Below are 15,000 nucleotides of genomic sequence, written 5' to 3' on the forward strand. Positions count from 1 at the left end.
GTGTTATTACATTTAGTGCAATCACGTCTATTCATCACACAAAAAAGAAAGCAGCAACATTGCTTTAGATATTATATTCAGTCAGATAACGTCAGATGTACCGCATACCGCAGCAGTGGGGATTAGTCTGCTTGCTTCGGAACTCAACAAGCGTGGTTCCATCCTTCTCACATGTCCTTTTTTTCTGTTTTTCTCCCAAGCTTATTATGTCTGTCTGTCTGGCTGTCTGTCTGTCTCTCTATATATGTGTATGTAATATTGAACACTTTTTAACGATTTTTAAATATTTTTCTCCTCATGATTCCTTTACTGGATAAAGTGTGAAGCACAAGTGAGTCATGAGGGCTTTGCCTCTTGTTTCATTTGTCAGAGTTCCAGTTTGTTTCCTATATCAGAGTTCTGCTTTGTTTCCTTTGTCAGAGAGTTCTGCTTTGTTTCTTTGTCTGATAATTCTGCTTTGTTTCTTTTGTCAGTGTTCTGCTTCATTTTCTTTGTCAGAGAGTTCTAATTTGGTTTCTTTGTCAGAGAATTTTGCTTTGTTTCCTTTGTCAGAGAGTTCTGCTTCATTCCTTTTGTCAGAGAGTTCTAATTTATTCTGTTTGTCAGATGAAATACTGCTTTTTTTCCTTTGTCAGTGAATTCTGCTCATTCCTTTTGTCAGAGAGAAATCTGCTTCCCCCCCCCCCTTTTTTAGATAGATATCTGCTTTTTTCCCCTCTACTTTGTTTCCTGTGTCAGAGAGAAATGTGCTTTGTTCCCTGTGTCAGAGAGATGTTCCCTGTGTCAGATGTCAGAGAGATGTTCCCTGTGTCAGAGAGAAATGTGCTTTGTTCCCTGTGTCAGAGAGATGTTCCCTGTGTCAGAGAGATGTTCCCTGTGTCAGAGAGAAATGTGCTTTGTTCCCTGTGTCAGAGAGAAATGTGCTTTGTTCCCTGTGTCAGAGAGAAATGTGCTTTGTTCCCTGTGTCAGAGAGTGGGGTACGTGGAGCAGACCGTGTGGCTGAAGCAGACGACCGTGCCGCCCTACCTGAAGGACTCCCCGGCAGCTCAGATGCTACAGGGCTACTACCCTGACGGGGTGGGCATCAGTGCCACCGACCCCCTCATGCACAGCTCAAAGCGCAAGCCAACAGGTAACTGCTCTTGCTGCTGCTGCTGCTGCTTTGTATTTCTGTGTGTGTGTGTGTTTGTGTGTGTGTGTGTGTGTGTGGGATGTGTGTGGGTGGGGCAAGGGGTGGGGGCGGGGGGGATGCATGCATCCATATGTGTGTATGTGTGTGTGCGTGTGTGTGGTTTAAACATTTTTGTTTTCCTTTTTCTTAATTGAATGTTGAATTTTGTCTTGTTTCTTGATATCAAAAATGTATATATATATATATAGAGAGAGAGAGAGTGTGTGTGTGGTCATTTTGAAATGAATGGATGCATTGTAGCAAAACACCACAACAGAATAAACCAAACTGAATGCGACCTACATGGGAAATAAAGGAGGAATAAGGTTGTGGCAACATAAACTGTACCCAGGGCACATGTCTATTACCTGTCAGCATAACACACACACACACACACACACACACACACACACTCACACTGCCCATATACATATTATACAAATAATTGTTTGTATGGCCTAGAACTGTTAACAGGTTTCTGTTGTTGTTTTTGGAGCATACCTTTGTCTTCTTCTCTTTTTTTTTTTTTTTTTTTTTTTTTTTTTTTTTTTGTACTATACCTTTGCCTCATTTTTTGACAATACCTTTGCCATTTTGTTCTTTAAAAAAAAAAACGACAGCTTTTTTCTTTTACTACTCCTTTCCCATTTTGTACTCTTTTTTTTTTCTTTTTTTTTTTACTATACCTTTGCCATTTTTTACTTAAAATTTTTTTTTGGACTATACCATTGTCATTTTGTACTTACTTTTTTTTCTTTACTACACCTTTGCCATTTCGTACTTTTGCCATTTTTGTACTAAAAAATTTTTTTTTACACTATACCTTTTTTTTTTTTTTACTTTACCTTTGCCATTATTGTGCTTGAAAAATAATATTTGACTATACCTTTGCCATTTTTGTTCTTAAAATTTTTTTTTTTGGACTATACCTTTGCCATTTTTGTATTTAGATTTTTTTTTTGTTACTATACCTTTGCCATTTTTGTACTTAGAAAATATTTTTTGACTATACCTTTGCCATTTTTGTACTTTAATTTTTTCTTTTACCATACCTGTGCCATTTTTGTACTTATTTTTTGTTGTTGTTGTTGTCGGCTGTACGGTATACCTTTGCCATTTTGTACTTAATTTTTTTTCTTTTACCATACCTTTGTCATTTTTGTATTGAATTTTTTTTTTTTTTTTTTTTTTTACCATACCTTTGCCATTTTTGTACCTAAATTTTACTATACCTTTGCAATTTTTGTACTAAATTTTTTTTTTTTTTTTTTTTTTTTTTTAGTATACCTTTGCCATTTTTTTTTTTACTTAGAAAATATTTTTTGGACTTTACCTTTACCATTTTTGTACTTAAATTTTTTTTTTTTTTTTTTTTTTTTTTTTTACCAAACCTTTGCCATTTTTATACTTAAAAATTTATTTGGACAAAACCTTTGCCATTTTTGTTCCTTTTTTTCTTTTCTCTTTTTTTAAAATTTTTTTACTATACCTTTGCCGTTTTTTACTTACATTTTTTGTTGTTGACTATACCTTTTCTATTTTTGTTTTTTTTTCTATTTTTGACATTTGGGTACCCTTGTCTTATTATTATTATTTTTTTGTATTTTTTTGGTTTTTTGTTTTTTTGTTTTACAATATTTTTGTCATTTGCTTTGGTTTGGTTTGTTTTTTCTACTATACCTCTGTCAATTGTTTTTTGGACTATACCTGATATTTTTTGGGGTGGGGGGTTGGGGGGGGGGTTTACACCTTTGTCATCTGTTTGACCTAAATTTAATGTATTTCATATGATAGTGGGACAGGCGCAATAGCCGAGTACTGAAAGCATTGGACTTTCAATCTGAGGGTCCCAGGTTCTGATCCCTGGGGGATAAAAGGTGGAGATTTTTCCGATCTCCCAGGTCAGCATATGTGAAGACCTGCTAGTGCCTGAACTCCCTTCGTGTGTATACGCACGCAGAAGATCAAATACGCACGTTAAAGATCCTATGATTCATGTCAGCATTGGCTGGTTATGGAAACAAGAACATATCCAGCATGCACACCCCCAAAAACTGAATATGGCTGCCTACATGGCGGGGTAAAAACGGTCATACACGTAAAAGCCCACTCATGTACATATGGATGAATGTGGGAGCTGCAGCCCACTCGTGTACATACCAGTGAACATGGGAGTTGTAGCCCACTGTTGTACATACCAGTGAACATGGGAGTTGTAGCCCACTCGTGTACATACCAGTGAACATGGGAGTTGTAGCCCACTGTTGTACATACCAGTGAACATGGGAGTTGTAGCCCACTGTTGTACATACCAGTGAACATGGGAGTTGTAGCCCACTCGTGTACATACCAGTGAACATGGGAGCTGTAGCCCACTGTTGTACATACCAGTGAACATGGGAGTTGCAGCCCACTCTTGTACATACCAGTGAACATGGGAGTTGTAGCCCACTCTTGTACATACACTCTTGTACATACCAGTGAACATGGGAGTTGTAGCCCACTGTTGTACATACCAGTGAACATGGGAGTTGTAGCCCACTCTTGTACATACCAGTGAACATGGGAGTTGTAGCCCACTCTTGTACATACCAGTGAACATGGGAGCTGTAGCCCACTGTTGTACATACCAGTGAACATGGGAGTTGTAGCCCACTGTTGTACATACCAGTGAACATGGGAGTTGTAGCCCACTGTTGTACATACCAGTGAACATGGGAGTTGTAGCCCACTGTTGTACATACCAGTGAACATGGGAGTTGTAGCCCACTGTTGTACATACCAGTGAACATGGGAGTTGCAGCCCACTCTTGTACATACCAGTGAACATGGGAGCTGCAGCCCACTGTTGTACATACCAGTGAACATGGGAGTTGCAGCCCACTGTTGTACATACCAGTGAACATGGGAGTTGTAGCCCACTGTTGTACATACCAGTGAACATGGGAGTTGTAGCCCACTCTTGTACATACCAGTGAACATGGGAGTTGTAGCCCACTGTTGTACATACCAGTGAACATGGGAGTTGTAGCCCACTGTTGTACATACCAGTGAACATGGGAGTTGCAGCCCACTGTTGTACATACACTCTTGTACATACCAGTGAACATGGGAGTTGCAGCCCACAAACGAGAAGAAAAAGATATGATGGTGGAGGAAAGGAATGCGATGTCATGTGTGCAGTGTTTAGAAAGGAATGCGATGTCATGTGTGCAGTGTTTAGAAAGGAATGCGATGTCATGTGTGCAGTGTTTAGAAAGGAATGTGATGTCGTGCGTGCAGTGTTTAGAAAGGAATGTGATGTCGTGTGCAGTGTTTAGAAAGGAATGTGATGTCCTGTGTGCAGTGTTTAGAAAGGAATGTGATGTCCTGTGTGCAGTGTTTAGAAAGGAATGTGGCGTCCTGTGTGCAGTGTTTAGAAAGGAATGTGGCGTCCTGTGTGCAGTGTTTAGAAAGGAATGTGATGTCCTGTGTGCAGTGTTTAGAAAGGAATGTGGTGTGCTGTGTGCAGTGTTTAGAAAGGAATGTGATGTCCTGTGTGCAGTGTTTAGAAAGGAATGTTGTGTGCTGTGTGCAGTGTTTCCGTGCAGCGAGTACCTCAGCCCTTTTGTGTCGTGGGACGGGCAGCGTGTGGCCTACATGCTGATGCCGGACATGATGGGTCGGGACGAAATCGCTGCCTTCCCCCTGGTGGCTGAGTACCAGCCCTACATGTACCTGGCCATTCGCAACCTGGTGCTGGCCTCCTGGTCACAGAACGCCAAGGTGAGGGGGGTGGGGGTGGGGGGGGGTTATGTTGTCTTGCAGATTATCAATCCTGCATGTACCTGGTCACCTGGTCACAGAACGCCAAGGTGAGGGGGGAGAGGGGGTGTGGGGGGAGTCATGTTGTCTTGCAGATTATCAATCCTGCATGTACCTGGTCACTTGGTCACAGAACGCCAAGGTGAGGGGGGAGAGGGGGTGTGGGGGGGGGAGTCATGTTGTCTTGCAGATTATCAATCCTCCATGTACCTGGTCACCTGGTCACAGAACGCCAAGGTGAGGGGGGAGAGGGGGTGTGGGGGAGAGTCATGTTGTCTTGCAGATTATCAATCCTCCATGTACCTGGTCACCTGGTCACAGAACGCCAGGGTGAGGGGGGAGAGGGGGTGTGGGGGGGAGTCATGTTGTCTTGCAGATTATCAATCCTGCATGTACCTGGTCACCTGGTCACAGAACGCCAAGGTGAGGGGGGAGAGGGGGTGTGGGGGGGAGTCATGTTGTCTTGCAGATTATCAATCCTGCATGTACCTGGTCACCTGGTCACAGAACGCCAAGTGAGGGGGGAGAGGGGGTGTGGGGGGAGTCATGTTGTCTTGCAGATTATCAGTCCTACATGTACCTGGTCACAGAACGCCAAGGTGAGGCAGGGCTGCAACTCCCACGTTCACTCATATGCACACAAGTGGGCTTTTACATGTATGATCGTTTTTACCCTGCCTTGTAGGCAGCCATGCTTTTTCAGGAGGAGTGCATGCTGGGGTATGTTCTTGTTTCCATAACCCACCGAACGCTGACATGGATTACTGGATCTTTCATATTCTTTGATGTGTGTATTTGATCTTCAGCTTGCGTACACGCACGAAGGGGGTTCAGGCACTGGCAGGTCTGAACATATGTTGACCTGGGAGATTGGAAAAATCTCCACCATTTACACACCAGGCGCCATTACCGAAATTCAAACCTGAGACACTCAGATTGAAAGTCCAACGCTTTAACCGCTCAGCTATTGCGCCCATCATATGAAAGTCCAAAGTAAGAAGAAAGGAAGATTTGAAGTCTCAGATCTGTCAGAGATTCTTCAGACGACTGTCTGAAATCAAAAGAAAGGGAAATCTGAAAAGTGGCATTTCAGGCATAAGTTTCTTTAGACGATAGTCTGAAATCAGATGAAAGGAAGATTTCAAAGGAGGCAATGTTTTATTTATTAATTTTATTTCAAAGTTTGATATATAGTGGTTGAAGTGATGCAGTGATTTCATACAGAAACAGAAAGTCCCGGTTTCATTACTATTGTAGTAAACTGTAGTCCCTACTTCACCCAGACATGTCTCTCATTACAGTTGTAGTAAACTGTAGTCCCTACTTCACCCAGACATGTCTCATTACTGTTGTAGTAAACTGTAGCCCCTACTTCACCCAGACATGTCTCTCATTACAGTTGTAGTAAACTGTAGTCCCTACTTCACCCAGACATGTCTCATTACTGTTGTAGCAAACTGTAGTCCCTACTTCACCCAGACATTGTTGTAGCAAACTGTAGTCCCTACTTCACCCAGACATGTCTGTCATTACTGTTGTAGCAAACTGTAGTCCCTACTTCACCCAGACATGTCTGTCATTACTGTTGTAGCAAACTGTAGTCCCTGCTTCACCCAGACATGTCTCTCATTACTGTTGTAGCAAACTGTAGTCCCTACTTCACCCAGACATGTCTGTCATTACTGTTGTAGTAAACTGTAGTCCCTGCTTCACCCAGACATGTCTGTCATTACTGTTGTAGTAAACTGTAGTCCCTACTTCACCCAGACATGTCTCATTACTGTTGTAGCAAACTGTAGTCCCTACTTCACCCAGACATGTCTGTCATTACTGTTGTAGCAAACTGTAGTCCCTACTTCACCCAGACATGTCTGTCATTACTGTTGTAGTAAACTGTAGTCCCTACTTCACCCAGACATGTCTGTCACTACTGTTGTAGCAAACTGTAGTCCCTGCTTCACCCAGACATGTGTCATTACTGTTGTAGCAAACTGTAGTCCCTACTTCACCCAGACATGTTTCATTACTGTTGTAGTAAACTGTAGTCCCTGCTTCACCCAGACATGTCTGTCATTACTGTTGTAGCAAACTGTAGTCCCTACTTCACCCAGACATGTCTGTCATTACTGTTGTAGCAAACTGTAGTCCCTACTTCACCCAGACATGTCTCATTACTGTTGTAGTAAACTGTAGTCCCTGCTTCACCCAGACATGTCTGTCATTACTGTTGTAGCAAACTGTAGTCCCTACTTCACCCAGACATGTCTCATTACTGTTGTAGCAAACTGTAGTCCCTACTTCACCCAGACATGTCTCATTACTGTTGTAGCAAACTGTAGTCCCTACTTCACCCAGACATTGTTGTAGCAAACTGTAGTCCCTACTTCACCCAGACATGTCTCATTACTGTTGTAGCAAACTGTAGTCCCTACTTCACCCAGACATTGTTGTAGCAAACTGTAGTCCCTGCTTCACCCAGACATGTCTGTCATCCTGCTTTGTCCATATCTGTTCCGAAAAAACAACAACAAAAATAGTAGTGTTACGAAAATCAAACAAACTGTGGTTGTTCATGGGAAAAAAACACTATCAAACAAGGTGTATTTGTTTAGATGACACTTTTGATGTAAACGCTTTGCACAATACGTGCGTAGGCTATCAAGGCCTGATCAACACATTGGGTTTATGGAAAGATCAGGCCTGTGCTTTCTTGTTTTTTGTTGCTTAAAAAAAAACGCACCAACAGTTGTTGTGTAGCATATACAGGTCAGTCTTTAAAAAACACCAACAGATGTTGTGTAGCATATACAGGTCAGTAGAGGTCAGTCTTTAAAAAACACCAACAGATGTCGTGTAGCATATACAGGTCAGTAGAGGTCAGTCTTTAAAAAACACCAACAGATGTCGTGTAGCATATACAAGTCAGTCTTTGACACATCCATGAAACTGAAACTGAAACTGAAACCGAACCTTCCTCTTTCAGAAGTGGGTGACGCGGGAACAGTGTGAGCGGCTGTTGATCTGCCGAGGTTTGAACCGCGCCTGCTGCATGTTCCTGCTGGACCCCATCCTGGCCTTCCTGACATGGGCAGGATACATCAACGTGGGCCTGGTGGTCCCCCCACCCTACCTAAGACTGCACACCGCTTCCCAGGTGACACTGCCCCTCTTCCCACTGCCCCTCTTCCCACTGCCCCTCTTCCCTCCACTGCCCCTCTTCCCTCCACTGCCCCTCTTCCCTCTGCCCCTCTTCCCACTGCCCATCTTCCCACTGCCCCTCTTCCCTCCACTGCCCATCTTCCCACTGCCCCTCTTCCCACTGCCCCTCTTCCCTCTGCCCCTCTTCCCTCCACTGCCCCTCTTCCCTCTGCCCCTCTTCCCACTTCCCCTCTTCCCTCCACTGCCCCTCTTCCCTCTGCCCCTCTTCCCTCTGCCCCTCTTCCCTCCACTGCCCCTCTTCCCTCTGCCCCTCTTCCCTCCACTGCCCCTCTTCTCACTGCCCCTCTTCCCTCCACTGCCCCTCTTCCCTCTGCCCCTCTTCCCTTAATTGCCCCTCTTCCCTTAACTGCCCCTCTTCCCACTGCCCCTCTTCCCTTAATTGCCCCTCTTCCCTTAACTGCCCCTCTTCCCACTGCCCCTCTTCCCTACACTGCCCATCTTCCCACTGCCCCTCTTCCCTCTGCCCCTCTTCCCTTAACTGCCCCTCTTCCCTCCACTGCCCCTCTTCCCACTGCCCCTCTTCCCACTGCCCATCTTCCCTCTGCCCCTCTTCCCACTGCCCCTCTTCCCACTGCCCATCTTCCCACTGCCCCTCTTCCCTCTGCCCCTCTTCCCTCCACTGCCCATCTTCCCTCCACTGCCCCTCTTCCCACTGCCCCTCTTCCCTCTGCCCCTCTTCCCTCCACTGCCCCTCTTCCCTCCACTGCCCCTCTTCCCACTGCCCCTCTTCCCACTGCCCCTCTTCTCACTGCCCCTCTTCCCTCTGCCCCTCTTCTCACTGCCCCTCTTCCCACTGCCCCTCTTCTCACTGCCCCTCTTCCCACTGCCCCTCTTCCCACTGCCCCTCTTCCCACTGCCCCTCTTCCCTCTGCCCCTCTTCCCTCTGCCCCTCTTCCCTCCACTGCCCCTCTTCCCTTAACTGCCCCTCTTCCCACTGCCCCTCTTCCCTCCACTGCCCCTCTTCCCTCTGCCCCTCTTCCCTCTGCCCCTCTTCCCACTGCCCCTCTTCCCTCTGCCCCTCTTCCCACTGCCCCTCTTCCCTCCACTGCCCCTCTTCCCTCTGCCCCTCTTCCCACTGCCCCTCTTCCCTCTGCCCCTCTTCCCACTGCCCCTCTTCCCACTGCCCCTCTTCCCACTGCACTGCTCTGAAGGACACAGGTATTGCCATAACCATAGGACAAGATGAGACCAAGACAAGACGAGACCAGCGAGATCAAGACAAGATGGCAGCCAAGTCAAGATGAGACAAGACAAGACAGGACAAGACTGAGACAAGACAAAACCAAGACAGGACAGGATGAGACAAGCAAGACAAGATGAGACGAGACGAGAAGACCAAGTCAAGATGAGACGAGACAAGAGAAGACAAGACAAGACAAGGCCAAGACCAGACGAGACAAGGCCAAGACCAGACAAGACAAGGCCAAGACAACACAAGACAAGATGGGACTGAGCCCAGACGGAGACCGAGACGAGACAAGACAACATGAGATGAGACAAGTCCAGACAGATTGAGCATTCACACCGACACACACACAGACACTTGTAATCAACATACTTTGTTATGTAGATATATACTTTCAAAACAGTGCAGTGCAGTAGTGAATAATACGTTTTGATAGATACTGTAAAGAACTGCTGAGTCTACAGTCACGTAGTTCAGCAAACATTACAGAGATAATGGAATGTCTAAAGTGATTTTATTTTGCTTTTTTTTTTTAATTCAATTTTTTTTGTTTCCCCAGTGTGATGTTGTGGTGGTTGGGGCAGGAGCTAGCGGCTTAGGTGCTGCCTATCGCTTGTCCAGCTTTGGGCTGAAGGTGAGACCTTGTGCTTTACAACAGTGTAGTCTTCACCATGTGTGTGTAGTCCCTGTTATTTTGCATTATCTGTGTCTGATTCAGTGATTATGAACAACATGTCATCTTTGTGTGATCATGGTCAGTATTGTATGTGTGTCATTGTGTCTGTATGATCTGAACCATTCTGTTGGCGTTCTGGAGAGGTATTTCAGTGTTCCTGATAAAAACAATGTTGTATCATGAATGTGTTCCTGGGTGCAGATCCCTCAGATCAAACCAGACTTGTGGACCTGAAAATCATGTCAGCATCTGAATCATCATCATTCTTTGCCCTTGTAATGATCATCGCCAGATCATGTCAGCTTCTGTAAAGGTGCGTTTAGCGCAGATGAAAAATGCCTGGGTTCCCTTTTTTTGAAGCGGACAGGTGGTTGGACAGTTCTCTGCATGGCCAGGCCTGATCTTACTTCACTGACAAGCTGTCAGGTCTAGATGGAACCTGTAGACGACTGACTTCAGTGACAGGCTGTCAGGACTGGAGGGAACCTGTAGACGACTGACTTCACTGACAGGCTGTCATGACTGGAGGGAACCTGTAGACGACTGACTTCACTGACAGGCTGTCATGACTGGAGGGAACCTGTAGATGACTGACTTCACTGACAGGCTGTCAGGACTGGAGGGAACCTATAGACGACTGACTTCACTGACAGGCTGTCAGGACTGGAGGGAACCTGTAGACGACTGACTTCACTGACAGGCTGTCAGGACTGGAGGGAACCTGTAGACGACTGACTTCACTGACAGGCTGTCAGGACTGGAGGGAACCTGTAGACGACTGACTTCACTGACAGGCTGTCAGGACTAGAGGGAACCTGTAGACGACTGACTTCACTGACAGGCTGTCATGACTGGAGGGAACCTGTTGACGACTGACTTCACTGACAGGCTGTCATGACTGGAGGGAACCTGTTGACGACTGACTTCACTGACAGGCTGTCATGACTGGAGGGAACCTGTAGATGACTGACTTCACTGACAGGCTGTCATGACTGGAGGGAACCTGTTGACGACTGACTTCACTGACAGGCTGTCATGACTGGAGGGAACCTGTAGATGACTGACTTCACTGACAGGCTGTCAGGACTGGAGGGAACCTGTTGAAGAAAACTCGCTGCTCAGAAGTCACAGTAGGAGGTGCAGGAGGTCTGGAGTCGACTGGAGGGAGCGGAGAAAGAGGAGGAGGCGGTGGGTTGGCATTGTTGAGACGGCCAGAAGTAGAGGGCCCAGAGTGTCCGCAAATCGATTGCAATCGTGCCTTGATTTTAGCCAGATCGCCCAATCGAGCCATATAATTATGTGACCTGGTTGAAGACATAATTTGACAAAACAACAAGAACGCCAGAGAATCGACAGACAGAAAATAGGAAAAAACTTAGCCGTATGAAGAGCACAGGAATAGGAGTCAAGATGGCTGCTGGAAAAAGAGGTGGCGCTAGTCAAGGATACACAGGGGAGGTAACCTACTTCGGGAGGTTATTGGCTGTTACTTTCGTTTTCTCCGCATAGGCGGGTAGTAGTTTGCACAGGACAGGAATCAGACCCCTGCCAGAGTCTGCACTAGTGGGTCACGGTAAGTATGTTACTTAAACATAATTTTAGGAAGAAAATTTCCTCTTGTGTATTTGGATGGAGTCGCACCATCTTCCGCAGCTCAAGTGGAACAGGAAGTTCGGGTTGGTTTGTCTCAAGGTCTGAGGACACTTGGGGTTGGCTTGTCTCAAGGCCTAAGGACAGTTAGGGTTGGTTTGTCTCAAGGCCTAAGGACAGTTAGGGTTGGTTTGTCTCAAGGCCTAAGGACAGTTAGGGTTGGTTTGTCTCAAGGTCTAAGGACACTTGGGGTTGGTTTGTCTCAAGGCCTAAGGACAGTTAGGGTTGGTTTGTCTCAAGGACTAAGGACAGTTGGGGTTGGTTTGTCTCAAGGCCTAAGGACAGTTGGGGTTGGTTTGTCTCAAGGTCTAAGGACAGTTAGGGTTGGTTTGTCTCAAGGCCTAAGGACAGTTAGGTTTGGTTTGTCTCAAAGCCTAAGGACAGTTAGGGTTGGTTTGTCTCAAGGCCTAAGGACAGTTAGGGTTGGTTTGTCTCAAAGCCTAAGGACAGTTACTGAGTTGGGGTTGGTTTGCCTCAAAGCCTAAGGACAGTTACTGAGTTAGGGTTGGTTTGTCTCAAGGCCTAAGGACAGTTAGGGTTGGTTTGTCTCAAGGCCTGACTAAGGACAGTTAGGGTTGGTTTGTCTCAAGGACTGACTAAGGACAGTTGGGGTTGGTTTGTCTCAAGGACTGACTAAGGACAGTTGGGGTTGGTTTGTCTCAAAGCCTGAGGACACTTGGGGTTGGTTTGTCTCAAGGTCTAAGGACACTTGGGGTTGGTTTGTCTCAAGGCCTAATGACTGTTAGAGTTGGTTGGGGTTGGTTTGTCTCAAGGCCTGACTAAGGACAGTTGGGGTTGGTTTGTCTCAAGGACTGACTAAGGACAGTTAGGGTTGGTTTGTCTCAAGGACTGACTAAGGACACTTGGGGTTGGTTTGTCTCAAGACCTGACTAAGGACAGTTAGGGTTGGTTTGTCTCAAGGCCTAATGACTGTTAGAGTTTGTTGGGGTTTGTTTGTCTCAAGGACTGACTAAGGACAGTTAGGGTTGGTTTGTCTCAAGGACTAAGGACAGTTGGGGTTGGTTTGTCTCAAGGCCTAATGACTGTTAGAGTTGGTTGGGGTTGGTTTGTCTCAAGGCCTGACTAAGGACAGTTGGGGTTGGTTTGTCTCAAGGCCTGACTAAGGACAGTTAGGGTTGGTTTGTCTCAAGGCCTGACTAAGGACAGTTAGGGATGGTTTGTCTCAAGGCCTGACTAAGGACAGTTAGGGATGGTTTGTCTCAAGGCCTGACTAAGGACAGTTAGGGATGGTTTGTCTCAAGGACTGACTAAGGACAGTTAGGGTTGGTTTGTCTCAAGGACTGACCAGTCACTCAGAGTTATGCTGGTGGTGCGGCATCTGCCTAGCAGATGTTGTTTAGCGTATATGGATTTGTCCACATGCAGTGACAGCTCCTTGAATAACTGAACTAAACTGAACTGGCCATGAGAAAGCTGGAATCACAGTTGCCTCAATGTTGCCCAAAGGTGGTTTTGCAACAGACTGCCATGAAGTGGAAGTAGTTCCAGGCCAGTGTCATGTTAAAGCCAGGCCATCACCTCTTGATGTAGATGGCTTCTTTAGGTAGTTCCAGGCCAGTGTCATGTTAAAACCAGGCCATCACCTCTTGATGTAGACAGCTTCTTTAGCATTCCTCTTCCAGAAACTGCTGTCTGTGCAGTGCATGGAAGACCTGCCCAGGTCAATGCTTTGTTTCTGTGACAGAGGAAAGTCAAGGAGTGTTGAGTCACTTTATATGATTGTGTATGTGTGTGTGTGTGTGTGTTGGGGGGGGGGTGAGGGGGGGCTGTTCAGCAGATAATGAGAAATGGACTTGTGGGAGTGAACACGCTGATGTAGTATCAAGAGTAATTTCCTTGAGCAGTAGTTGTGTAAAGTTTTGTGTAAAGCACTTCTTTTTACAAGTACTATTTTGGAGCTGGATGTTTTTCAAGAATACTAAGTAGAAAAAACAGGCTTTTTTCTCACGGCTTGGAAGCCAGGCATTCTACTGTCTGTTTCATGTTTTGGTTTTGTTTTTTTTCATGTAAAACTTCTAGAAAGCAAACATTAAAAAATACTGTTGTTGTTTTTAATCCAGTGTTCTGAAGCTGAATGGTTTTCAAGAATATCAAGTATTAAACAAAGGCTGTGTTTTTTGGGTTTGGTTTGGATTTTCTCACAGCTGGGAAGCTAAGCGTTTTTCTCTCTGTGTTTTGCAGGTAAAAATTCTGGAAAGCAAACATCGCATCGGAGGACGCGTCTGGGACGAAGATCAGGACGAGATGTGCTTTGCCCGAGGACCACAGCTGATGGCTGGCGCTGTCAACAACCCCATCGCTGTTTTGGCCTATCAGGTGTGTGTCAACAATCCCATCGCTGTTTTGGCCTATCAGGTGTGTGTCAACAATCCCATCGCTGTTTTGGCCTATCAGGTGTGTGTCAACAACCCCATCGCTGTTTTGGCCTATCAGGTGTGTGTCAACAGCCCCATCACTGTTTTGGCCTATCAGGTGTGTGTCAACAACCCCATTGTTGTTTTGGCCTGTCAGGTGTGTGTCAACAACCCCATTGTTGTTTTGCCCTATCAGGTGTGTGTCAACAATCCCATCACTGTTTTGGCCTATCAGGTGTGTGTCAACAACCCCATCGCTGTTTTGGCCTATCAGGTGTGTGTCAACAACCCCATCGCTGTTTTGGCCTGTCAGGTGTGTGTCAACAACCCCATCGCTGTTTTGGCCTATCAGGTGTGTGTCAACAATCCCATCGCTGTTTTGGCCTATCAGGTGTTTGTCAACAATCCCATCGCTGTTTTGGCCTATCAGGTGTGTGTCAACAACCCCATTGCTGTTTTGGCCTATCAGGTGTGTGTCAACAATCCCATCGCTGTTTTGGCCTATCAGGTGTGTGTCAACAACCCCATCGTTGTTTTGGCCTATCAGGTGTGTGTCAACAATCCCATTGTTGTTTTGGCCTGTCAGGTGTGTGTCAACAACCCCATCGCTGTTTTGGCCTATCAGGTGTGTGTCAACACCCCATCGCTGTTTTGGCCTATCAGGTGTGTGTCAACAACCCCATCGCTGTTTTGGCCTATCAGGTGTGTGTCAACAACCCCATCGCTGTTTTGGCCTATCAGGTGTGTGTCAACAACCCCATTGTTGTTTTGGCCTGTCAGGTGTGTGTCAACAACCCAATCACTGTTTTGGCCTGTCAGGTGTGTGTCAACAACCCAATCACTGTTTTGGCCTGTCAGGTGTGTGTCAACAACCCCATTGTTGTTTTGGCCTGTCAGGTGTGTGTCAACAACCCAATC

General features: G+C 46.0%; 1 protein-coding gene across 5 annotated transcripts in view; it reads left to right on the top strand.

Moving 5' to 3' along the window:
- Positions 1-15,000, top strand: part of LOC143291318 (lysine-specific histone demethylase 2-like) — a 51,287-nt gene that overhangs the window by 12,918 nt on the left and 23,369 nt on the right. For 4 of the 5 annotated variants that reach the window (XM_076601175.1, XM_076601174.1, XM_076601177.1 and 1 more), the window contains exons 7-11: positions 971-1,133; positions 4,750-4,937; positions 7,960-8,130; positions 9,941-10,015; positions 13,910-14,044. In XM_076601175.1, coding sequence (XP_076457290.1) covers positions 971-1,133; positions 4,750-4,937; positions 7,960-8,130; positions 9,941-10,015; positions 13,910-14,044 — 732 coding nt within the window. The remainder of the gene's footprint in view (positions 1-970; positions 1,134-4,749; positions 4,938-7,959; positions 8,131-9,940; positions 10,016-13,909; positions 14,045-15,000) is intronic. The other variant, XM_076601176.1, reaches the window with a different exon arrangement.

This window comes from Babylonia areolata, chromosome 16, assembly GCF_041734735.1.
Source record: "Babylonia areolata isolate BAREFJ2019XMU chromosome 16, ASM4173473v1, whole genome shotgun sequence".
Lineage (NCBI taxonomy): Eukaryota > Metazoa > Mollusca > Gastropoda > Neogastropoda > Buccinidae > Babylonia > Babylonia areolata.